Source organism: Uloborus diversus, chromosome 1 (assembly GCF_026930045.1).
Source record: "Uloborus diversus isolate 005 chromosome 1, Udiv.v.3.1, whole genome shotgun sequence".
In the NCBI taxonomy this organism is placed as follows: Eukaryota; Metazoa; Arthropoda; class Arachnida; order Araneae; family Uloboridae; genus Uloborus; species Uloborus diversus.
Genome location: NC_072731.1, coordinates 212,845,474 through 212,873,450, shown reverse-complemented (window position 1 = coordinate 212,873,450; position 27,977 = coordinate 212,845,474). Strand labels below are relative to the sequence as shown.

Here is a 27,977-nt window from a genome sequence, read left to right as displayed (position 1 = left end):
TCTTCTAGATTATACCTAGTCATCACTCACTTATATTTTGATTTCAAAAGTTACCACAAGTGAGGTAATAGAGTTCGTTTCAATTTACCCCAAGTTTCTTTTTACCTCCAACTAATCCTAAGTGTGGTATTCAGTTGAGTGGTACAACAGATAACTTGATTAGAATTGGAAATCTTGGCAGCTGCAGTTCTGAACTAAAAATACTTGTTGCACAGTTAAATGTTTAAAAAATAACCAGCGGTAGTTAACTGTGATAGGTTTTTTTATCTATACAAAACGCATGTTAATGTAAAAGATTGGAAAATTCAAAGCTTCTTATTTTGCTTCGGAAGCAGTAACTTTTCTATTAATGCTTTTATCGTGCTCAACTTCTTTTTCTAGGTTTGGAAAAAGAGTTCTTTTCTTTGGAACGCTGGTAGTACAAAGTGCAGGAGGATTGGCCACAGCATTTTCTCCGAATTTTATTTGCTTCATTGTTTTTAGATGTTTAGTTGGACTAACAATTCCGGCTGTACTTTTAGCTCCATCATCTTTAGGTAAGTTTGATAATTTCTCTTTATATGAGTACACTAAAAGTTAATAGTTTCATCTGCTTTGATAAGTAATAAAATTTGTTATTGCCTTTGTGTACATATTCTTTCGAATGCCTTCTTACATGACTCAACAAAATGATCAAAGTAAAATCTTGTGCAAGACGCTCTGCCAGATTTGTGACATTCGTTATGGAAGAGAAATGCTTGAGTGCTGCTGGAACAGGGGAATTATCAATCGTAGAACAACATGTAAACTCTTCAGTTTATGAAGATAAATTGGATTATCGTATGATATCTTCCTCTAAGGGTTTTTTCAGTGGCATAATTAACAGAGAAAGAGGGATTCAGTCTGATCGAGAATTTGTGGTCTCCTCTAAAGAAAAAATCTCGGAACTTAGTTCCACCAATGAAACTGAATTCATTGCTGCTTGAAAGGTACATAGAACAACATCAGTACCAATGAATATAAACAACTGGTGGAATCCACCCCTGAATCCATCCCTGGAAAAAATGTATTAGCTGCTTTATTTGAAAGGTGCTGCTACTTCATTTGAACGTTTATTTTTCCACGCATCTAATTCTTTAGATGAGCTAGGCATATTTTATATCCGGAAGTCAGCCTAAAATATTTAAAAAATGTTTGAAATAATTTGCGATTTTATCGAATTTTGAGAATATTGATAAGATACTAGAAAGTCGATATTGGTATACGAGAAAGTAGGGTCGTTTAGTTCTAGACGGAACTTCTTTTTTCCAAGATAAAGACTTTTTTCTATAAGTTCTGCTATCAATCGCATGGGTCATAAATCTGCAATATAGCATCTTTTTGGAGTAAGAAAGTATTTATTTCCTATAAAACAATCATGTATATAATTTGCATAATTAAGATATTTGGACAAAACTTGTGCTAAAGTCGAAAGTTATACTAAAAAATGGAATAGATAAAAGTGAATCAGTGTGTCTATAGTATTATTTTTTTTAAACTTTTGCTTTATGAATTACCGGAGATTATCTCCTGTTCCGGCAATTGCCTGCTCGGGACAAGTGAAGTGGTAGTTTCGACTCCTGCTTTTGGTTAAAGTAAATCAGTGTGTGGTTATTATCAAAAACATTTTCTAAACTTTTGCAATGTGAACTACTGAAGTTTATGTCCTGTTCCGGTAATTGCCAGCTCGGAACAAGTGAAGTGGCAGTTTCTTCCCCTGCTTTTGCCCAGGATGCAATTTACCTCTTTGTGTTGTTTCTCTAATATGTGTTTTACTGTTTTTGCACTGCAACATATAGTTTACTGCAGTAAATTCATGAAAATCAAAACATTTTTCTGAAGTGTTTCTTTAAATTCTATAGTAAAATTCGATATTTATCTTATTAGCAATTGAATTAAGTGGCGTAAAAAGTCATGGAAGAGTGACGCTTCTTTGTTCTGCAGTGCAGAGTTTTGGAACAGCTTTACTAGCAGGAATCGTTCTTTTTGTTGGTGATTGGTCGAATTTAGCTCTGGCAAGCTCAGTTCCTTTCTTAGTCTTCCTACTTTATGGTTGGTAAGTTTAGTATTTACTTATATCAATAATTTTAATTTATGTAAATCCTTTTTGAATGTGTGTCTTCCAAAAACATTACAATTAATGTAGACAAGGAAATGTAAATTTCATAGTTGTGTCTAAAAGAAACAAGTTAGAAAGAACACAAGAAAAAAGTTTAATTTACAATATTGTTTATCTTTGAAATGTTGCTTTTAATGCAATCTAATTTAATATTTTTTGACACAAAAGATTATTTACATAGAATAATCCTTTCCACGATCAAAACACAAATACGAAATAGAAAAAGAAATTGTAAAATCGTTTTACTTTTGTTGCATGATTTACTCTTTGAGAACTAGGTGCTACTTAAAGTGCAACAGTTTGCAACAGTTACTTAAAGTGCTCTTTAGCCATAACACTGTAATTATCAGTTCGCATTCATTTTTCGTTATTCTCGAGAAAATATCGGAAATATAATGCAAAAAATCATACGATGATTTATTTGTTCGGCATTTTAGTTTAAAACTCATAAGCAATGTATTTTTAGCAGGAAGAAAGAAATAAAAATGACACAGAGTGTTTTGTGAAGAAAAATGTTTTAAATCATCGAAAAGCTAAGCATTGTTTCAAGATAGAACATTATATTCGTTTTCTTCGGAGAAAGTAAAAATACGTTGTTTTTTGTCACTTACAATCTTTAATGATAAACTGCTATGCTAATAAAATTGTAGAAAGGATGTTTCTTTTTATTTTAAGTTTAAAGAAAAAAGGAAGTTCGTAATATAAAATTGCAAGATGCTTATAGCCGTAAAAAAAGAGATAAGCATCTTTTCTCGTTTTGTTAGGTGTGTTTTAATATGAATCACATGGAAAGTGTTTTCGTTTCTTTGACTTACTTTATTTGATACTTACTTTTTAGAAAAGTAGCGAAAAAATCCAATTGGTATTTCGTCACCGAGCAAAGTGTCTCTTTTAAATTTCCCTACAGACTGAACAGAATTCCAATTCAGAATCACCAAAGGGATTTCAAGCCTGTCACGAACACGAATGCTCCATTAGTAATCTTTTCCCTCACACCACTCACACATTTTTTTTCCTTCGCCAAAAGTGCGGTTTTGAGTTACAAAAGTTCATTTTGAAGATATTCTAAATTTACTATTTTTGGCAAAGCTGTAGGGCTCTTTCAAAATAGGAGCTTAGAAGTATATTACAAAAGACGAAAATACGTTTCACAGTGTTCAATTTTTTTGACTTCTCTTTGAAAAATGGATTTTCGTTCTTTAGAGAGCATTTTTTTTTACTTAACACATCTTTTCTCGGCGTTCCTGGTATAGAAATTTAAAAGTTTTAAAAAATGGACTTGAATGCTGGAAAAATGAATGATTGCAATTTTTTTCTAACACACACACACACACAAATAGGTGTACTAGGTTGATGCACTATGTATCCAAAAGTATTAGGACTCTATCAAAAATACACATTTTTTGAATTTCTCGAGAAACAAGAGACTAATTGCTCCGTAACTTCTGTTACATAAAAATAATACTCCTGCCGTCATTTCCCAATAACAGTTAAATAACCTGTTCATTTAAAGGACCAGTAACAAATTAAAGAAACAAAAAAACAAACAAAAAACATTTTTTTTTAGCACTTTACCGTAAATAGCTGGTACTAAGCTATAAATTTCAGAAATTAATTAACATACTATGTACAGATATATCACGTGAGAATGTAATTTATATTCATGAAGATAAAAGTGTTTCATTTAAAAATACCAACTTCACTATCAGGTTTTTAATTCATAACACTCAGTTTTCTGTTAAATCTTACCAAACTTTAAGAAAACTTGACAGCATACCATAAAAGTACAAAAAGCACTATAGTTTAAAATTAAAATATTGAAAGTTTGAGGAAATATGAACGTTTAAAGCAACTGTAGTAAAGCGTTTGAGCGCTAACTGTTGAAGCGTTTGTAACTTTGCTACGCTTGCGCAAAAAGATAGCAACTTATATTCTTCCTAATTTCTAACCCAAGTAGATGTGACAAACCATTAAAAAAAAGTTTAAAATCTTAAAAATGCAGGAAACTATCGCCAATTTTATAAGCTGCATTTTATTGGTTTTTGGAAGCGTGATGATTCATCTGGGATTTTGTACACTTTATCAGTTCGTATATTAAATCACACCCTAGAAACGCTGAACAATGGAAAGCTAGTGGTGTCAACGCTCTGGTTTGTTGCCGATCCAAGAAGAATTGATATTCGGCTCATTAGATGGCCGAAATCTGTCTAGCTTTTTATGATATTTTATTGGAATTTTTTTATGAAGTGTCACATCTAATTCGGTGTAAAATTATGAAGGTAATAAGATACTATATTTATCACATACGCAATAAAAAGTTAATTGCTTAAGATGTTCATGTTTTATTAATTTTTGATACATTGATTTCTAATTTTTATACCATAGTTTTCTTATGTGACGTAAAGTTTTCTAAAAATATGGTAAGGTTTGTCGGAATAATGAGCCAAGACCCTGTGAGACCAAACTCCTGGTGTTTTGGAAAAGGAATTATCAAAAAACATGCATTACGACTCAAAAAAAAATATATCGGCCTCTTTTTGAAAAAAAATTGAAGATATGTTTCAAAGTAAGAACAAAACAAGAATTGTCTCCCTCCCTTAAAAAATGAAAAAAAAATCCCGTTATAGTAACGAAAACAGTGCCATTCCTTATTGTAATAGCTCCTCAGTGTAGGAAAGCGAGTAGAAGTAATTGTCGCAAACTTGTTTTCAACTTTTTAGTCTCCCCAACTTCAATCCATCAATATTATTATCAATTATGGGATTCAGTTTAACCAAGGATTTTTTCTAGGTTAGAAATCTCATGTAGAAAACAAACTCTTTTGTATAAGATATTAATTACTGTGTCAAATGTACGGGATTTCTTTCGTCACTCTACGTTTAGGGCTGTTAACATCAAATTTGAATTTTAAAAAAATTGTTACTAAAAAATAATTCAAACATGTGTGTGTGTGTGTGTGTGTGTGTGTGTGTGTGTGTGTGTGTGTGTGTGTAAATATCAGTGGGAAAGAGAAATTATCTGCAAAGTAACAAAAAGGAACCGTAAACCGATAATTAAAATTCCAATTGCTGCATCGAACCAGAATTAACTGTTATATTAACTTTGGAAAATTTATCAGAAAAATAAGTATATCAAGCAAAAATGAATATGATACAATACCCTAAGTTTTCTAATACTATTTTCCCTTTTTAAATGTCGTGACCAGAAGCGAGGTCATTGTCAGTTGAGCGACACAGTTGAGGGAAAAACTTCTTGAATGAAAGTGGCATCATATAATGACTTAAGTTATTTTGAAAGCCTAATCTAAGAAATTTTCTCGGGCTAATTTTATTTATTTGCTGCTATTAATACAAAGATAGAGAACAAAATACCTCTCAGAAACAGGCAGTTTATGAGAACAATGCTTAGCGCAAAATAATGGAATTCTATTGCTTTGTTTTAGAGGTTTCTGAACGTTTTTCTGGGGTTCTATTTTTCTTTCAAAGGAAGTTGATGGCTTAATCACTGAAATCTACTTCAAAGAGGAATTTTCTTTGTTGATTGACTTTTTTTTCAGAAGAGTAGCTGTAGTAATTTCAAAGAAGTTGCATCCAAAATGTATCAGTATTTTCAATTAATACTTCCATTTAATAGATGTCCAAAATCTATTAAATGGAAAGATTAATTTTAGAAAAACAATTTTCAAATGTAATAATAAGTTTATAACTCATTCTAAATCAATGAAACTAATGCCAAATTTGTGATGTTAAACTTTTAGCAAATATATTTTTATTTAGCTGTTATTTGTAAGTATCAATATAAGTACCGATACATACAATAATACTTTCTTAAATCATGTCTTTTTATGTTCAGCATAGGTACGTGGGGCAAAGTTAAGCTTTTTTACAAAATGTTTTCATTTTGAAATGAAAGCGAATTACAAGTTTGTTTTGAAAATTACGGTAAATAAAGAAAGAACAATGTATTTAAATTCAACTTGCCTTGAAACGTTGTCTTTTATTTTTGGTAGTAAATTAGTACCTTAAAAAAAGGTGGACATTTTACACTTCTTTTTTTCATGGGGAAAACTGAAAAAGAAAATCTAATAAAATGTTTTCTATTTGATTGTTAAAGATCTTTTTGATCCAATAAATGAGTAAATAAAAGAATTGATGAATAAATGAAAAGAAAATGAAATAATAAACGAATAAATAAATAAATCAGTTAATATATGAAAAAAAGTATAAGAATGAACAAAATAGTAAATTAATAAGAACATAAGTAAATGAATGAATAAATACATGTATTATTTAATGAAGGTAAGTAAATTAAATAATTAATAAATAAATAAGCAAGTGATTTGTCAAAGGATTTCGAAAGTAAATGAAATTAACTATTTCATTTAGGTCCATTTGCTTTGCCCCGCATGCACTTGACTACCTGTACAAAGCATTTAAAATACAAAAAAGCCTCATATTGGAAAAATAAATACTGCACCAAATATTAGTAGGTCTCAAAATTATTCAAAAAGTGAATAACAAGAACTTCATTATTTAGAAATTTCGAATAACATCTTGACTTATAACAAAATATTACAATATAAGTATCAATTTTTGAAAAATGGCTTGTTTTATCATACTCTTTGATTTTGATAATTATTTTTTCTTTACTGGAATCGACGACATGTGTTACTACATAGTTAAAATATTGCTAGGTAGGTGGCACTAAAAGCAAAGTAAATATTTTACCATTTCACTTTGCCCTGCTGCTTCACTCTGCCCCACATTCCCCTACATATTTATTTTTTGATTAACTGAAATGTTTAAGCATGTTTTTCGCGCGAGATTTCATGCGCCATAATCGAGCAGTTTGTCAGGGTTTTTCCAGAATCTCCCAAATGGCTGCTGGAAACAGGACGATACGAAGAAACTGGGAGACTCCTGAGAAATATTGCTACAACAAATGGCAGAAGTTTGTCCCCGGACTATGTTGTCAGCCTAAAAGTAAGCAGCATTATAAATGCAATATATTTCTGTGTTTTTATCTATTTTGTGAAACGTAAAAACCTCCAAAAGCTAATCTGCAAATACTATAGAAAACCCTTGATTTGTTCGGTTCGTGGGTTTTCGAGATACGTATATCGGATATTTCAAAACCGTTTGAATCTTAACACATCAAAAACTAGTCCCGAGATTTCATTTGATTTTCTTATGTTGTGAAATAAAAGTTTGCAAGCATCTTTAGGCATGATTGTGCATTGTACATTGGTAACCATTCCTTTATCTTTTTGGGTGCTTCCCACTCGTTCTAAAGGTTCTTAGTCATTTGCAACGCACAATTTTCCCTGGACTTCTAAGAGATATTTGGATTTATGGGGATTGTATAGCAGTTTCGAGATAAGTAAAAAAAACACATACAATATTAAATAATTAAATTTATTTAAACAATTAGTATTTGAGACACTTGTGAAAGGAATAATAATTAAAGAAGTATATACTTTTGATTAAACAACTTTTTAGGCAACATAAACAGTCACACCAGGTGTGTGGCATGCCACGGAGGTGAGAATTCACATGTTGTGAACAAAAAAAAATTAAAACAAAAATCACTGCTAAAAAATTGTTAGCAGGTTTAAATAGATGTATGTTTGATGAAATTAAAAAGCATTGTTATATGAATTGGTTCTTAAAGTTTTAACAGATGTGTAACAGAAAAGTTACACTTTTTGAAGAATGACCCGTAAATAACCAACTAAAACATGTTCGTATTTCTTTCTTTTTTTTAGTTTAAAATTTATCACTAATGCAACGTTTTTTTTTTCATTTAATTAAACAACTGAAACTTTTACTTTTCATAAAAAAATTAAATATTTTTATGTCAAGAAAATATCTATTGGTTAGGAAAGTAACATCCAAACGGAATGCCGCTCTTCAAATTGCGTCTCTGTGTCTTGTCTGTCTGCTAAAAATTTTCATCGCAGTATCCAATCAAAAGGTTTTTATGTTTGCAGTGTTAGCCCTCCCCCCCCCCCCCACATACGCATACTTTATCTTCGGCTGCACTCTTCAAGGATCAGTATCCAAATATGTTTGCATTTTTATTTGGATCGCTTAAAACAAGGCTTCCATTACATACTATATATAAATAATGTGTGTGTATTTGTATACATAAATTTGTTATTAGCACCCATTGCGTTTTTGCACCTTTGACTTTCCTTACCCTAAACTGGAGAGATTTTTGTTAACTTTTGCGTCAAAGCAGAACAATCCAAAGATTGAGACCAAGACCAGTGAATACTTTAATTTATATAAGTCATATTTACTGTGAAACCCCGTTACAACGAATAACAATTTAACGAAATACCCGTTTCAGTGAAATAAATTTTCAGTACCAATTGAATTGGCACTACATTGCTTGAATTCCCTTATGACGAAACGTTGGTTACAACGAGTAAAATTTGCGGTCACTTGAAGTTCAGTTTAACGGGATTTCACTGTAACTTATCGTAGCGTGGCACCAACTTTCTCAAACCTCATCATAGAAGGCGGCCGTCTGGTTTTGCAACTAATTTTCTACGCTTGTCTGAGAGAATCTCTTGTACTGCAAGACAGATTTTCAAGTGAGCAAAGAATAGACACCGGAACGAATGTCCAGAGTATTGATCAGACAACATGCATCATGAATATTTGTACATCCTTCTTCAAAGTTTCAACATCATTTTCGCACGTTTCTGTTACCGATGAATTGATTTGACATAACAATCCTTCAGCAGGCAGAAATGGAATCACAGCATAACATCACGAAATTCCCGCTTCGGAGAGGATTCTTGTTACGAGGTGCGTTTACATGCTAGCTATGGTCACAGAACTGACAACTGTGTCCTAACATGATAGACGGGTATATTAGAGATACTGTACAACACGTATGAGCAAACACGCTCAGGTTTTCTCAGTATATTTTATTTAGCTACAGTTCAGACCTTGAAAAAAATATTAGTCTTAATGTAAGAAAGTTATTCCAAAAGTAAGGTCCGCTTTTTTTTTTTTTTTTTTTTTTCAAAGATAAACCATCTGTTCTTCTTTTTTTTTTTTTTTCAAAGCAAGTGTCAAAACTTGCATTTCTTACATCTTTCTACGTTTTTCAATGTTACTTCCCACTTATTTGAACAGTTTTTTAACATTCTTGGACAAGTGTTTGAATGCCTAGGTACCAGAATAGCCAGTCTTAAACAGGATCTTTCACTTAATCAACTGTTGCGAAATGGTTGCCTCCAACAAACTCCATTGGGTTACGAAGCAATTGGAAATCATTCGGCAACAAATTTGGACAGTATGTTAGGTAGTTCATCTGTTCCTAATTTAAAGACTTGATCAGAGTTTTGGTTTCTTTCGCAGTATGGGATGCGGCGTTGTCATGCAACAACAACACTCCAGATGTCGACAAGAAATAAGAGAGCTACAGCTGCAACAAAATACGTGTTTTAAAGAATACATGTGAAAAGATGTTTGTCTTTTTTGTGTCCTGAGTTAGATGAAACTGAATAAATTTTTCTTTTATAATGTTATATTTTCCTTTCTATAAAGTTTTATGCAATAAAAAAAGCTTTTTTTTTCAGTTTTTGTGCGTATTTTTGTTTATACTTTTGCTTTGCTATTGCAATTACCTATCATATTAAATACATGTGTTGTGCTTTAAACGCTGAGTAAACAGAAATAACTTGATTTTGCAAATAATCTGAAGCAATATCAAAGCAACTCCTCTTAAATATTCTAACGGTGTTACTGCGGTTGAAAAACTGCGAACGATGTTTCATGATAAAAATTAAATCAAAGCATTTTCCGAATTATTACCGACTCTTTGTAATGACTGCTATCGATCAAACTGATTACCCATGTATAAGTGCCGTAAAAATATCCGCCGCTAAAATACTTTTTTATTATGTCTTTCTCTTCTGTTACAATTATTTGGAGTGCTCCCACAAGTAATATACTGGATCGTTTAATGACTTGGTAGAAAAATAGAAATAATACGAGGATAATAATTTCGAATTCAATATTCTTTTTCATGCTTTGAGCGTCAAGAATTCTGATATCAAATTTAATCGTACTCTTTAAATCTTTAATACGCTTTAAAAGTTTTATTTTTATATTGTATCAATAAAACTGGCCTTTTGTATGTTAATGCATTTTATCATTTCATATTAATGCTCAAATATCTTAATATTCGTATTTTACCTTTTTTTTTGTAACTTTTTATCATGTTGCTAAATGTCGTCAATGCTACTAACTATTTAAAAGAAACACATTTAATGCTTTTTTAATTTTCTGTAATATTTTCTATAATTATATTTTTTTTTTAATTTTTATTAATAATGACAGTAACTTTATCATTAACACTGAAGAGACTTTGCAGAAAAAAATCACTTGTAATTAAGTAATTAATATAAAAATCATGTGTCTAGTCTTCGTGCCTCTTGGCAAAACCTTATTTTGATCCAATTGTACAAATAATTAGTTTAAAAATATTTAGTTGTAAAAACGTACACGAAAAGACGAAAGATGTCGTTGCTATTCGAGTAATTATTTGCACATTCTGTTGTGCGTAGAAATTAAGGTAAGAAATAGGTAAAAGATTTGAAACACAAATTATCTCTGTATTTAATGTTAATTCAAAACCGATCCGCTTCTTGATCATTTGGCTCTTTAACAAAATATTATGTAGAGGAATGAGATAAATTGGAAAACCACATTCGCGGAAAAGTTTCGTTCAAATAGGACTATTGGCTTAAAAGATTAAAGTCCGTAACGAGCTGACAGGCGAAATGACTCGTATTTCCCAACTGATATTTCTACCTTTTTAAACCTGCATTTTTTATTTTGGCATATTTCTAGAATTAATTAATTTGTATTCGGACTAAATATTTGAGAAATTAATCCATTTACATATAAATAGATGTGACATTTGTTGCTTTTCAAGATAATTTCCATTGTTTATGCCCCTCCCTCTTTTCACAGGAATAATTCAAAATGGCGGCACTTACTCTTCCATTAAAAAAATTAAAAATTTTTAAAGAATACAGTAAGGATAACGGAATAACTAAATTACAACACTAATATTTTTTAGAAATATAGAAAATGCATTATTTATAAGGTATATTCATTTTAAATACTAATTACACCTGTTTATAAAACAAAATATGCAATACAAATAAAAACTACACCCATTGTATAAATGGAAAAAATGCGTGTGTGTTGTAAAATAGTGCTGCAAAGTCTTTTATTAAATTTTCTGAATAATATTTCTCACGAAAAAGTATTTGCATGGATGAGAAATTACGAGTCTAAATAATTAAATATTTTTCTTTTTGTATTTTCAATGCTTCTTTTTTACCTATTAAACCGTTTAAAAGCATTTTTATTTTTATCCATTTCTAGAGAAGGTTTCGGGTAGAAATTGCCCTTCAAGAGGATAAGCACAGAGACACAGGGGGTCACAGCCTTTGCGATCTTCTCAGTACATCTAATATGCGAAGAAAAGTCATCATCATGATCTTTGTTTCGTAAGTAGTAAATATTAAACAACAAAGAAATATAGACAAATTACACACACACACACACACACACACACACACATATATATATATATATATATATATATATATATATATATATATATATATATATATATATATATATATATATATATATATATATGTATGTATGTATGTATGTATGTTCATTCGTTCGTTTGTTCGTTTGTTCGTTATCTCTGAATATACAAGCAATACAAAATTGAAATTGAAAGAAGCAAGAACACAACACCAAAATGACGAACGTGAACCAGTGATTGATACTTTCGCAAGGGGAGGCCCAGTCCCTAAGAAGGGGAATTGTTTGCAAGGTTGCAAAAACCTTGCAAACAGTTTTTATAGATAATTATGTAGCTTTAACCCTGTACTGACTTTTTCAACGTATCTCACGAAAGTAAAAGATTTATTTATGTAACGATAAAAAAAAAGAGAAAATGGTTAATTAAAGTAAACGTATTTTTTTCTGTTAAAGTTAATCAGGAAACAATAGGCAATTATAATGAGCTTAGTTAAATTTAAAAAATTGTTTCTAAATTATGTTTTCAGAAAAAAAATCCCTTTTTTCTGGGGCAATAACTTTTGAAAACCTTCCATAATTAAATTATATTGCTTTCCATTGACTCAACATTGATGTTGTAATATTGGTTCTCAGCTCTCAATTACAAAATAAACACATTTTTAAATTTAAAAAAAACAACTTTTCATTAATAAAATAATTATAAAACATAATCTTTAAAAATTACCATATTTCGTGTGCAAAATTGAATATAAATTTTATTCTCTGAAATCATTTAACCTCAACTGTTTGAAAGCTAATATAGATAGAAAGTTTGAACGGAAACATTCGATTTTTAAAAGTTGTAAGCACACAGGTAGAGAAGATAAGATATAAAACCTCAAAACCTAATACTTGAAACAAATTAATGTTAAAAGGAAAATTGCAGCATTTTTCTCATGCATTTGAATTAAAAGATCTAAATATGTCATATGCATTTCTTTGTTCCGTGATACTTTTGTAAGAGCTAGGTAATTATCAATTTCGCTAGCCATTTGTAATTTAAGATAACGATTGCCTTTGATTGTGCTCTGTACGAAAAAAAAACCACGGGTTGGCGAGCGAAACTAGCCAGAGGTCACTCGTAATATTTTTTTTATCTGCTTAATAATAAATTTAGTGTGACAAAAATGTTTATGTCTCAAACATTGTTAGTGATCAGTAACTTGCTTTAAAAAAACAAAAACACTGTTTTAAATCTCTGGATAACAAAATACTTCTGTGGTATACGTAACTTTCGGTTATCGAAACATGCATCGCTAAAACTACTTGATATAAAGGTTTTTGAAAAATAAATGTTACTTTATAAATATTTCTTACGCATGTATCCTCCCAAGTTAGAGGATCTTCAGTTAGAGTTTAACTAAATGAATATCAAATGCATATTCGATGGACGAATTGATTTAGGTTTATGGAGATATACAACAATATATTTTTACTTTAATAGAAACAATATTTTAAAAAAAGTTTTTTTTTTTTTTTTTTTTTTTTTTTTTTACAGATCTTTCTCATCAACGGCATGTTTAGGCCTTACTTACTACTCCATCTATCTGCCATCAGAGAAGAGCATTCAACTTAACTTCACGTTTTGTGCAGCCGCTGAAGTTGTAGCTGTTGCCATGACAATTGTAACTTTGCGGTGTGCCGGCAGACGATGCTCCACTTTCCTATTTTGTGCCTTAAGCGGAGTGGTGTGCCTCCTTCATGCCTTTTCTACAGCTTATTTAGGTAAGGATATGAACTAACCATCAAGCTATCTTACATAGGGAATTAAATTTCTAATTAATGTTTTTGTTCGTCTTTTACCCCCTCCTCCTTTTTTGTTCATTAAAAAAAAACACTAAAATAAAATGTCTAGAGAATTTTATTATTTGAATTTAAAAAATACGTCGAACAAGTTTCAAAATAAATCAAGAGCTTATCTTTTTGCGTTACTGTACGAAAGACACCTTGAAATTACGATTCTTAAAAACTTTTTTTTTTTTTTTTTTTGCAGTTCATTGAAATTGAACTATATGATGGGGTATTATAAAGGGTATTTTATATTAGGCATGTTTTTCTTTATGTGTTCGGATTTCCATTCTTTCAATATTGTTTAAATACAGGGAGATTCTCGAAAAAATATTCCGTGCGTAACGCTAAGTTATTTATTTTATTCAAGAACTATTAATTAAATGTGGGATTAACTGTTATGCTTTGTTTTTACATTAAAACTTGTAAACCCCAACAGCATTCTTTTTTGAAGGCTTTGGTTAACTGGAAAAAATAAAAAACTTAGCATTACGCTCGGACCATTTTTTCGAGAATCGCCCTGAAATAACATTTAAATAAAACACACCAATCAGCTTATCGTAAGAAAATATAAATGATATTCTTTCGTTTTGCGTACTTTAGAGAAAAGTTTATTTAAAAAGGACTTTTTCTGCAATATAACGAGTAACTAATGTACTTCTTTTGATTTCGAGATTCCGAAGTATTATTGCAATACGGATTTCGAAAATTTTAAGCATGTTAAGACTTAAAAATATCCTCCGACATATGCTTCTATTTTCAGCACTTTTGAAACTGCTGAAGCTTTTCTGAAAAAAAAAGTGATATACTCGAGTAGGAGCATGCAAGCTAAGAAATAAGTTTAAATTTCGGATACTTTTTCATCAAAACGCTAAGTAGCAGTTGTAAGGAATAACATAAATATTTAATTTGACACTTTTTGCATTGCTCAAATTTTATCAAACTTCTGCGCTTAAACGAAGCCCTTGGACTTTTCCATATCGCTACTTTGAAGAAAGTCGAAGTAAAGTAATAAAATTAATGGAAGAATGGATTCTCCTCCGTCCACTTTCCATGGCCGTAAGTTCTATAGATTAATCGCTATTCTTTATTTCGCTTTTGACTAATTTCTGATTGTTCACTGCCGTTAAATAAACGTGCCTAAGGAGGTAGAATAATTAATTTTATGTTATGCGCATTAGTAGCGCGCGTTCAAGTAAAATATCCGTGTCATTGCGCATTAATCACAAAAGATAAAAAGCCATGAAACGGCTTTATAAATACTTAATGACACCATTTGCTACGTTCTGGTGATAATGAAATCCGGCTTTTACTGGAGAAAGTCTTGGGTCACATCTGAAAATTTAAGAAGAGAAGAGCTTGTTATGGTTGCAGTTTGCGCAGCTGCAAGTAATGTTGCCAATCATGACTGAATTTTCATTGAACGCAAAAATAATTCATTAATAAACTGCCCACATTTAACTTTCTGGATTTGCGCGTAATGCGCTTATTTTTTTTCCCCTTAAGCTTTGTCATTATTTAAAAAACCCATTTTTCTGCGAAATTATAGGGTGAAAGTGGGAGAGACGCCATATGAGGCAGTGAGAAGCAAAGGGATGTAAGTGGCGAAATTTGAAAAATGGATATAACCAGTACCAGTAGTATGGAAACCTCTCCTCTGTCTTTGGGCAAAAGGTACCCCTGAAGTAGGCCCAAAAAAAGGTAGCCCTGCTAGGTGCCGCTGTACAGCATGATTCCGAAAAAAATTCAATGAAAGCCTACCTAGGACGTTATCTGAATACGCGTTTTACTCAAAACTGAAAATGTCCACTTGCATCCCTTTGCTTCTCACTACCTCATATGAGGAGAGACGCCATACCTTCAGAAAGTAAGTATTTAAGTAAGAGATGGCTGTGTTTCTCACTGTTTTATTTACTCATTAAGGCTTCATTCTTAACGTGTCAGTTCTTATTCGACTACGTTTGAATGTGACGTGTGTACGACGTAAAGATGATTTTTGTACGATCATTTTTCGACGAAAGTTTTGAGTTGCAGCGTTTTCAATAAATGTAAGTGTAAAACAAAGAAACCGTGTGGTAAAAACTGGGTTTTAATGTTTGATTTAGCTTATTAACTTATTTTAAACACATTTTGTGACATAAGTTAATACTAACGTACTTTATACCTTTGTGGCATCTCTCCCATATAATAAGGAGAGATGCCAAAATTTTCAAACATGTACATGAAGGATGTTTTTTTAACTATTTTTTTAGAAAACCGAGAAAATACGTGAGGAAGTATACGGTAGTTAGCGGGCAGTGGAGTAAAGACAACTTTATTTTGAATATTGAAAAAGTTTTAAAAAAAGGAGAAATATCGAAAAATAAAGTTTTAAAAACTTAGGGAATGACGTGGGAAATGCTACATCAGATTTTAAAACTTGTGAAATATTCTCACTCAATCCTAATGCTATTCCAGATCATTTCTTTGCTGTATCTGATTTAATTGAAGTTGCTACTCCTGACATTCCTCTTCAAAGTGCTGCCACTCCAGCTCTGTCTCCACAAATACCATGAACTTCCAGACAAACATCCACTAGTAAAGAAACTCGCACAAAGATTTTTCAAAAATCTTATCCCATCGCAAATCTACCTAGCTTGACAGTGAAACGAAAACAAGTTGCTTGTATGCGCGGAATGTTGGAAAAATTATTATTTAGCAAAGTAAAAAGACTGGATTAAATGTTTCTTATGCTAAAAATGGCTTCATGAGTCATGTACAATTTACTGTGATAATTGTGGTAGGGTAATAATCTGCAAAAAGTTCAAAGACAAGAAATAATAACATGAATGGCATCTCTCCCACACTGTATGGCGTCTGTCCCACATGTTATAGAAGAGATGGCCTGCTGTCAACTTACACTTTTTATTCATCATTTATTTTTTATTCAAGTCCAAATCTCCAGTTAATGGTAATTTTAATACTTAATAAAAGTAACTTTAAAATAAGACACACAGGGTGGATTTATATTGCTTTTTGAATTTTTTATCTAATCTCTTCAAAAAGTATGGCGCCTGTCGCACTTTTAGCCAACAAATTATAAAAATACAGTCAACTCTCGATAACTAGACGTTACAAGGGATCGGTCGGTTAATTAATGCTTCAAAAATAAAGTGTAAGAATTATTTGTCTTAACAAGTTAACATTTAAGACTACTTGGTCAATTTTTTATTGGTTTTCGCTCAGCTAAGTTTTGAGCTAATTTTTTAAGGGGTTTTAGGAACTGTTTCATCAAAAAATATCAATGTAGCAATAAGAGAAAAAAAAGGAATTACATCTTAAAAACTGTTCCTTGAAAAGAGCAAAGCTTCAGCTTTTACTTTTAAATACCAGTCAAAGTCTACTACTTTTTACGCAATTTTTAAGCACTTTTATAATACTTGGCCTGAGTATCACAGAAAAATCTGAGGCCTGTTTTTGCTTATATCTCAGCAACTAGACCACTTAGAGATTTCGGGATTTAACTAAATGATTTACTTAATCTTAGGGTTCAAAATAACGCTAAAAAATTCAATTCTAAAATAAAATAATTATTTCGGCTAGGATGGAAAACAGCAAATTTCATTTAATTTCCCAATTAAATGTTTAAATAAAAAACACCATTAAAAGTCTCTCCTTTCGTGAAGGCGAGAAGGTTTTTACTCTTTGTACAAAATCCCTAACTCAGCCGTCATCTCTTGAACCTACCATGAGCTGCTTGGGACTTGTATGGGAAGATCTTTACTCCTCTCCCCTCCTGGTATTAGATTTCTTAAGGGTCAGTGGTCTTATGGACCTTGTCTGACTCCGTCAGACGGTTTGAGGATAAGCCACAACAACAACAATATAAAACACATTTTTACTAATTTTGTTGCCTTACAATGGCAATATTAATAGTAATCAAAATAAAAATTTTGAATCAAGGCTTCTCTGGAACAAGCATGAAATTTATCCATTAACATTGCTTTCTTAGGTTTTTATCCTCATCTGTGCCAAAAATCGTAAAACGGGGCTAAGTAAAGACACATATTTGGATCTTTATCACGAGTTGTATGTTGTGAAGGATAAATTAGTTTCGCAAGCCTTTAATATTTAAATGGTTCTAATTAAATTAGCGCACAAAAAAATCCTGGAAGGGAAAAAGGATTATCTTATAGTGCCAAATACTTAAAGTTTTAGACACGTATGTAGTTTTTTTTCCCTTTAGTATGAAGCATTTATATGAAAAAAAGAGGTGAGATATCGTGATGGTAACATTATTCTATTTCTGAAAAACATTTACAGTAAAAAGAACAAAGTAACAGAATTTTTACAAAAGAAAAACTAATTTTTTTTTCATAATGCACTCAAAAGAACAAAATAACTTTCCTGGGTCAGAAAGGACAATATTTAAGTATTCCTGTAGTTTTCAATTATTCCAAGAAAATGACTCCACAAACGAGAAAAAGTGCGGCTTAGGTCATTTCAAACCAACTTTCTCAGAAACATGTTTCAACACTCAAATTTATGACAGAAACGATGATAAGAAATCCTCTTCATGACTGGAGCCGCACTTTTCTTCGTTTGTGGTGTCCTTTTCTTGGAATTTTTGAAAACTACAGGAATACTTAAATTGTCTTTTCTGACCCAGCAAAGTTATTTTGTCCTTTTGATTGCATTATGAAAAATGCTTAGTATTTTTTTTTAATTCTGTTATTTGTAAATATTACAGAAGCTTTTGTCTAGAATTAAATTTAGCTCATAAAAGGCCTAAAATATTTAACGAAAATTCATATTACCTATGTTATAAGCTTGAGTAAGTGAAATCAAGGGAGCATCAGTAAAGGTGGAGGGGAAGAGACAACCTCAATAAACCTCTTGGATTCCACAAGTATTGTCATTCGGAATATAGTGTTTTGTGTACATGTTAAAACGGTCATTGATAAAGGAATATTCTGAAGGTTTTTTTTATTTTCCGGCTGTGCTAATGAGTGAAATGTTTCATAAATATTAGGCGTTGTTTCTTTCTTTCTTTCTTTCTTTCTTTATTGATTTGAAGATATCAATTAATCTTACTTCCGTATAAACATTATTTATTCTTTCCATTATCTGTTTTCTCTTCTTGCAGGATGGATGATATCATTAATATCCTACTTCATCGCTAAATTTTTTGCTCACACATCAAACATTGTTCTGCATCTATGGACCCGAGAACAGCTACCAGTTGTCACAAGAGAAAGTGGATTGCACTTTATTGAGACAATAAGCTTAATTGGACCCATAGCTGTGCCCATTATCATATTTAAGGCAAGCCTTACGTTACGATTTTTTTTTTTTTTAATTTGATAAATGTTGCGTAATACATTTATTTTTTCATGCGGACTGAACAAATGCTAAACCTTCCAATATATTTTTTGAGTCTTCAACTGCAGATTTACTGAAAAGATTTCTGAAAAAAAATTAAATTTTTACATGAAAAAAATGAAAAGAGAAAAAAAAAATCATTGAAATTCAACGCAATTGCTATGAGTAATATAACTTTCAAAAGGGTTACATAATGTGAATTATAAAAGGTGAAACTGATTAAAGTTTCGTGCCAAAATTTTTAGCTTATTAATTTTATTAAAAGAAATTTAGGAATCTGGCATTACTTATTGGACAACAAAACTTAAGCACAGAGGACACTAAATCTTACTGTACAACAAAATTTACTAGACAATGAAATTCTTAGTAAATTTCCTTGAAAATTAATTTTTCCCCTACCTGACATATCTTAATGTGTTCAAAAAAGAGAGAAACTAGAGATTTCGTCTGTTTATAATTATCAAAGCATTTCAAAACGGACACGTCGAAAACATACCAACGACAACTGAGCATGAAATCCCTTTTTTTGTGCGTTAAAAAATTCTACCTCGTCATAATACAATTGATAAAGCTTTAATGCATTGAAAAAAAATCATTTTTTTATGACTATTATTTCCTCTCAATGCATTGTTGATATTAGAGAAAAATATTTCCATACTACTCTCTAATAACTATCCTAAAAGAATATATGTGATATCTCTTCAAAAGAAATAACCCAAAAGAAATTCTCATAAAGTACACAAAAAATGTTATCTGCCTTTCTGCGAAGTCATAAGGGATAAAAATCTGGGCATTAGGTTTCCCCTATCATGTGAGCAGAAGAAGTAGCTTGACAAGAGAGTCATTTGCTAAGGGATAAAGCCTTTAAGCCTGCTTAGGTGAGAAAAGTTCTGCCTGAAGTCGCTCCGATTTATCTCTCGCCCGATCGCTTCACCTTTAAGGATAGTTTTTGTTGAAAGGTTTGAAACTTTAGGAAACTCTTGCAGAGATTTGAAAGCTATAGATACTTGAAAAATATCAATGTTTAAAATGTGTGTATGTATTTAGTTTAAAACAAAATTCCAATGCGCGTACTGGAGATAATAGATGTAATGTTTTTTAAACAGTTAATTCTTTTAGCATTTTTATGAAATTCAAGCCATTTTTTGCTCCATGCTATAAAATATAGTAAATATAAAGTACGACCCTTTTGATCTTAAAAAAATAATTTAAAAAAAAACTAAAACTGTCATGTTCAAAGCCACAATATTTGTAAATATTAGAGACTACTGATATTTAATGCCATGAAATTATCTAGTATTTCTTCGTGTGATCCAAATCTCTATATGTTACTTTTTGAGCAGGTAACTCATAAAGTTTATTATATTTTCCTATTTGACATGTATGAGAAAGTGAGAAAAATGCAAAAAAAATTCTTTTGAATTTTAAAATCTTGAAATCAAATAATGTTGACCACAATAACTAATTGTGATTGGACTCTACGCGTTGGTCTTCTTGTTTCTACTAATGGATTTTATCGCAACCATAATTTGAATTCAAGACGTCAAAATTCAAATGCTAAGGATGAATGCTGGATGTTGTGTGCTGGGTACCGTTTTCGCGTAAAAAGGATTGTGTGAAGTCGAGAAGGTCGGTTATAAATACTAGTTTGATTCCGAGGCACATGGACGCCTGCATTATAAGCAACGAAAAATATAAATCGAAAGACGCGTACGTCATTCAACGGTAAAGTGAAAACAATAAGCAATTCGTTGTTACTCACAAAAATTAGTTTGAATTTTGAGATCTTGAATTGAAATTATATTTTTCGCAATCACAAACTGCGGTAGGACCCTACGTGTTGGGTTTCTTGTTTCTACTAATGCTGCTTTATAAGTACAGTGAAGCACTGTTTATACGTTTCTCTTTTAAAAGTTTTCATCATTTATACGTTTTTTAAATCGGTCCCTGCAGAGTCCAATACACATTGACGCATACTTATAATACGTTTTTAAATGATAAGCTATTGTTCTACAGTCTCTTCAAAAATATATAAACGGTGCTTCACTGTAATTCGATTCCGAGGCACATGAACGCCTGCATTATAAGCATAGAAAAATAAAATCAAAGGACGGACGTCATTCAACTGCTAAGTGAAAACAATAAGCAATTTGTGATTGTGCAACAATAATATCCTTCAAAATATAGTCTACCGTATGAATAAATTATTTTTTTAATCAATTGCATTTTTTTAACCACTTAAATAAAAGTAATTATACTAAAATAATTTTTATGCGTCTTTTTTTTTCTGAAAAAGCATTTATTTCGATGCATAAGGAACTTATATTAAAGTATTTTTATTAAATATGTATATACATACGGATTCGTATTATGTATGCGTACGTAGAATAATAACAAAACCACTTGTATGTTTTTAAATAGTATAAATAAAAGAAAAATTGATTTTTTTTTATTACTAATTTTATTTTTTTCCAACCAAAATTTCAAACAATGCAAAAAAGTTCACTAAACCTTTTTCTGCTGAATTTTTACATTTCGCTGAAAACCTCAACTTATTTTACTGCAAAAAGCAGTTTATGGTTGATGTTGTGATTTTTAATAATTGTTACTAAATGTTACAATAATTTTACTCAAAACTAGAGCCAAAATGTACCAAGCCAGTTTAATGAAGATAGCTTTCTTTTTCTAACAGGGAGAAGAGAATCCGCATTTACCAATGTGTGTCTTTGGAGGCCTATTTCTCTTTTGCGCTATTTTATGCATAGGACTTCCAGAAACAAAATACAGTAAAAATTTACAAACCCTCCACGACGCAGAGATGTTTGGAAAATATTGGAAATGGAAAGACTATCTTACATCTGGACCTACCAAGTAAGCATAAAAATAGACCATTAAGGATAAATGATTTCTTTGAGTGCTTTGGTTTTTGCTTCAAATGTTTTCAATTCAAAATAATGTATTGGTAAAATCAGATTCAATTGAACGTAAAAGGCAAGATAATTTTTTTCCCCGTCTATTTATCTGCCCTCATTAGGAGACATGATTTCATTATTTTGCAATTATTTGCTCCTCATATTTTTATGCTAGCAGTCGAACTAATGTACCTGTCAATTTTAATTACTGTTATTATTAGTTGCTGCTGTCCATGCAGACACATTTAGAGGAAAATATAACTTACTTTGTACATATGAGGTAGTAAGAAGCAAAGGGATGCAAGTGGCAAAATTAAAAAATTGAAAATAACGAGTACTAATGGTAGGTGAACCTCTCCTCTGTCTTGGTGCAGGAGATTGTACTAGTAGCCCTGGTAGGTGTACAGCATGATTTAGAAAAAAAATCAATAAAAGCCTACCAGGGATCTAATCTTTAAACGCGTTTTACTCGAAACTTAAAACAGTCCCTTTGCTTTTCACTGCATCATATTTTTTATTTTAAAAAGTCTAAAATACATTTTAAAAACTAATTTAACGTATCGACAATTTGAAAAGGAGGAAAGCATGCCTAGGAGGAAGGGGGGGGGTATTACGAAACTAAACGAGCCAATTTTCTGAAAATCAACATAATTTTTCTACCTCTGTCTCTTAGTTAGTTAAAAACAAATAAATACAGGTACTTTTTGTTAATAATTAAAATATCCCTCAAATTCAACGAGAAAGCAATTAGTATTTCTTCTATGTCTAAATGAAACGTTTAAATATATATATATATATATATATATATATATATATATATATATATATATATATATATATATATATATATATATATATATATATATATATATATATATATATATATATATATATATATATATATATAACAAAACCGCGTTCGGAACTTCACTAGTCGATTTTTCTAATACCATGATTGATTATTCTATCTCAATGAAATTCAATTTAACTTATCAATTTCAGTTAAAAATTATTCCGATTATTCCTTTTAAACAATGACAGTAGTTTTCTGAAACTTAATGCTTCTAATTTGTGTCAAAGTTAATGTACTACGTAACATAAAAAACGATATAAAGTTCATTCTTTCAAACTGTTAAAAGTTTTATTTTTATCAGGAGCATATTTAAATCACATTTTTTCCTGTATTAAAACACTAAGTCATAAGAGAAGGTTATCCTATAATTATTCTGCAGTAAATCGCAACTAATAATTACTTCGTAGTAGGAACAGAATAAATGTTAGCACTTTTTTATTTCATATATAAGCATTCTCGACTAGGAGAAATAAACAGTAAACTTCAATTACAAAAACCGTTTCAGCAACCCAAAAGTTAAAGTTTTAGCAGGTAAAAAAACAAAAACAATTTGTAAACGATTCATATAAATTATTCTTTAAAAGACAACTAGTTATTACCAAATATGCTGAAATTACACTCTCCATTCCATCGAACTTTTTCTTATTCGTAATCATAGCTCAGCATAAAACCAAGCTAAATTTTAGCTCAAAATCTCAAAAGAAAAAAAAGAAAGGAAAATGCTTACCTTTAACCGTTTACGTTAAGAAAATAAAACTTTGTAATGGTTTTTTTTTAATAATTCATTATTATTATTTTTATAGTTGGGAGAGAAAGCAAAACATTTTAAATTTTCTGATTCAAACAAATAGTCCCTTCCTTACCTTTATCACTTAAATCTACCGTTTTATTTATTTATTTTTTTTAAAGCTTTTAAAAATCGAACAAAAGAAAATATTATTTTATGATTTCAACAAAAAAGAAAACATTTGATAAGGATAACTAAATGTTTGTGGGGACAGACAGATAGACGAGCAAATAAACACAAAATATCTTTTTTTTCCCCCTTCAGTACGTATTAAATTAACTTATTTATTTTTCTCATTTTAAATTTTGTTTCTTTTTTTCCTCTCTTTTAATGGAGATGAAGTTGAACACACCTACCTCAAAGATTTAAAAAGGAAAAAGAATATCTTCCCAAACTGCTCTGTACATTCTGATTATTTCTTATAAGTTGAAAGCACGATTTTAATCATGCATTGTTTATAGGACTTATAAATGTAAAATGAATATATTTTTCATATTGATTTCAGTCAATTTATAATTTAGTATGATTTTATTTATAGATCAGATCACAAAAATGGCATCTTAAAAAGTTTAGAAAAAAGACCACAGTCACCTATATTAGGGTAAGTGTGACAGATTTTAATTCTTTTAAAGTAATCTTAAAGAAGAATTTTAAAAACGATTGAGAATGAAAAACATATTTTTTTAAACTTTTTACGCAAAAAATTGGACTGTATGCATTACATTCGAAAAGAACATTTCATTTTTTGTTCACTAACTAAACATTTGCGGAATGTCACAAAGAAAAACGCATAAAGAAAAGCACTTGCTAATATCCAAATAATAATAAAAAATAATAATAATAACAATAAAATGTGAAAAAAAAAATCGAAATACCATTTTTCTAATACTTGTGGAGCGGGAAACAAGTTGAAAATACCTATCAAAAACGATGCACAGTTACATCCTTTATTGCAAAATCTCCCCCCTCCCCCCAATGTTAAAATGGGTGTCAATTTTAACTTTCCAAAAAATCGTTCCCCCTTCCGCACATCAGAATTAAAAATTAACCGTTTTTTTCAAATTTTCCCCCAAATTGTTTCATGTTTTTTTTTTTTTTTCAATTTATTGAACTTTAGAAAGGAAGTTTCAAGTATTTTTTCACATTTTTAATTATAACAGCTAAATAGCATAGTTTAAAACTCAATCCTTGTGAACGAGGGTGATTGTAATTTTAAGGCGTTTTGTTTTTAGCAGTAAACACTTTTTGGAAACATGCTTTTAATTTCACTCTTAAACGGGGTGTTCAGAAAATAAAATTAAAATGAGTTATTAAAAAAAAATCTTTTTTACATTAGTATTCTTAAAAATAAATTGTATCTCTTCAGGTTCTTCATCATCAAATTTTCATGTTTAGTCAAGAACTAACAATTTACAATTGAATTTTTTTTTTTCAGTTATAACAAAAAGCTTTATAAATTCAATACTAAATAAACGATTGTTTATATAAAAGGAATGAAAAGGGATCGTATGACCAAAAAACATCGTGCAAAAAGGATAACTCCCTCAGAAAATATTGGGATACAGATCAGATCATATGACTAATGGAATGGCAGGCGAACTAATGGACAGATATGTGGACTAATAAAAAGGTCTGGTTATTAGAGCAGAACTATTAAATAGGATAAACACAAGTAAAGAAAAAAATGGCTAACAAACAATTATCTTCAGCAAACGTATATGCTTAGATATATCTCAAAATTCTACTTGGCAACACTTATTTGCCATCTTGAATTACAATTTTTATGGAAACTAATAAGTTAATCAATTGTTTTTCTGTATTTGTAAATTTTGCTCTTTGTGTACATATTTTTGCACATTTTCATAAAGGACTGACGCAAAAGTTCACTCACTATTTTAGCAGAACGATTTTAGCTTACTTAAAATTATGTAAATAAGTGAAACACCGTAAGTATACTTCAAAAAATGTATGCTTATTGTTTCAAATTTAATACAAATTATCATCTTTGTTATTGCACTTAGACTTTATTAACTTTTCGTAAAGAAATAACCTTTTACTTCCTTTTACAAAAAAAAAAGGAAGTATGGTATTCGCGAAAAAAATTTCACTCAAAAATCGACCCTAATTTCCATTTTACTCACCTCGAATGAATATTGAGTTTTTTTTTTTTTTTTTTTTTTTCCGACTCGACCACACGTGGATAAGTGCCTACGAACGTATAGACACGCAAAATATCCATAATGACGCTTCCCCAGTTAATTACAACGAATTTTCTCTTGACGTCTGTATATACGTATGTATGTATGTGCGTATATGCGGATGTGCGTATGTGCGATATATGTCGCATAACTCAAGAACGGTAAGTCCAAGAAAGTTGAAATTTGGAACGTAGACTCCTATAAGGGTCTAGTTGTGCATCTCTTCTTTTGGTTGCATTCGGGTGTTTCTAAAGGGGTCTTTTGCCCCTTTTTGGGGGGAAAGCATTGTTAATTTCGATGTAAACTCAAGTGGTGTTATACTTTGGCGGACACTTGGCGATATATCGCCAGTCTTTTGGTCGCACCAAGTTTTGTCGCCAACTTGGTGACAAATTTGGCTTTTTTTTTTTTTTTTTTTTTTTTTTTAATCGGTTTCAATTTGGTCACTGTTGGTGATATTTAGAGAGTAAACTATTAAATCACATTACAATTGCCAGTAATGGGGAAATAACATTAAATTGGAGTAAAAGGAAGTCATGTGATGCACACATTAGCTCGTTTTATTTGTTAAAAGAAAGATATCTTCAAGTATGTATGTGATCGTTTGCGCACATTAGAAGCAAATCTCCTTTAGTATATGTTTTAGACACTTGGCGAAGCCTATAAAAATACGTTAAACATAGAGAATGGCACTTTCAAATGGAAAGAAAAATATTGTTTCGCTAACCTCTGAGTCAGCAGATTTTCCTTTTACTTCTTTTTACAAAGTAAAGGAAGCATTGCATTCGCGAAAGAATTTTCACCCAAAAATCGGCATTATTTTCCATTTTGCTCGCCCCCTAATGAATATTGAATTTTTTTCATCCCGACCGCACGTGGATGCATGACTAAAAACGTATAAACACACGAAATATCGATTTTGACGATCCCTGAATTAATTACAACGAGTTTTCTCGTGACGTCTGTATGTACGTATGTATGTGCGTATGTACGTATGTGCGTATGTGCGTATGTACGTATGTACGTATGTGTGTATGTGCGTATGTATCTCGCATAACTCAAAAATGGTATGTCCTAGAATGTTGAAATTTGGTACGTAGACTCCTGGTGGAGTCTAGCTGCGTACCTCCTCCTTCGGTTGCATTCGGATGCTTAAGAAAGGGTCTTTTACACCTTTTAAGGGAGAAATCATTGATAATTTCAATGCAAAACTCAAGTCGTGTTATAATTTCGCAAACACTTGACAATATATCGCCAAGCTTTTAAACGCCAAGTTTTTTCAACAAGTTTGGCGTGGTTTTTTTCTTTCTTTTTTTTTTTTTTTTTTGTAATTTGGTTTCATTTTGGCCACTACTGGCGGTATTTAGAAAGTTAACCATTGAATCACTTTAAAATGTCCAATATTGGAAAAACTAATCTGTATAAAACTTTTTTTTTTTTTGCTTTAGATCCCAACAAACTTGAGGTAAAAACATTTAAAGTTTCTTTGTTTACTCCAAGGCACTGTTATCATTAAATTGGCGCAAAAGGAAGTCATGTCATACACACAATAGCTCATTTGAATTACAACCTTAGTTTTGCTTCAATCAGATTTCAAAAAAAAATTTTTAAAGAGACTCATATTGCAAATAATGACAATTTTAATGTTGATTGTACCAGGGTCTAAATATCATGAAATTGAAATCGTATGCGGCATGTCATTTTTGTCTCCAACTTGACGATCTATCGATAAGTTAGCTAAAATAACATTGCAACAAAGGTTCAGAAAAATATCACCTAGTAGTCTTCTACTTATGTAACTACTTTTGTCGGCCTTGAAATTAGCAAAGTTCACTCAAAAAAAGTGTGTCAATTCCCTGTTAGAATACTTAATTTCAACTCAAAATGAAGTACGAAACAAGACTCCATACAGACCCTACTAGGGATTACAATACCGGACCAAAAGTTCAATACCGGTATCCGGTATTTTTAAAACGTAATACAGGAATTCCGGTGTTAATACCGGTATTTGGAATTTCTCAAAAATTGCTTGAAAACATGTTGTTTCGTTGCCACATTTCATAATTTTTTACAAAAATTGTATATTACAAAAACGTATTGTGAACAAATATAAAATGAAGAAACAAAGGTCATAATAAAAAAAAACCATACTAGTAAAAAACATAATGCATCTACTGAATTGTCTTAAGCCTGGAACTCATTTTAGTGCTTAACTTTCCTACAGTTTAAACTACTCTTTCTGAATTCACGCAGGTCGGTGATACTGTTAACAATGCGTGATGCGCCTCCTCTAATTTAATTCTCTAAAATTATTT

At 30.8% G+C, this 27,977-nt stretch overlaps 1 protein-coding gene across 1 annotated transcript in view; it reads left to right on the top strand.

Annotated features, from left to right (window-relative positions):
* The window catches only part of LOC129218526 (beta-alanine transporter-like), a 120,948-nt gene that overhangs the window by 80,209 nt on the left and 12,762 nt on the right, over window positions 1–27,977 (top strand). Inside the window, exons 3-10 of the mRNA XM_054852818.1 lie at window positions 382–536; window positions 1,906–2,074; window positions 6,993–7,119; window positions 11,551–11,675; window positions 13,262–13,488; window positions 18,677–18,855; window positions 21,605–21,783; window positions 24,003–24,065. Of these exons, the coding sequence (XP_054708793.1) occupies window positions 382–536; window positions 1,906–2,074; window positions 6,993–7,119; window positions 11,551–11,675; window positions 13,262–13,488; window positions 18,677–18,855; window positions 21,605–21,783; window positions 24,003–24,065 (1,224 nt within the window). The remainder of the gene's footprint in view (window positions 1–381; window positions 537–1,905; window positions 2,075–6,992; window positions 7,120–11,550; window positions 11,676–13,261; window positions 13,489–18,676; window positions 18,856–21,604; window positions 21,784–24,002; window positions 24,066–27,977) is intronic.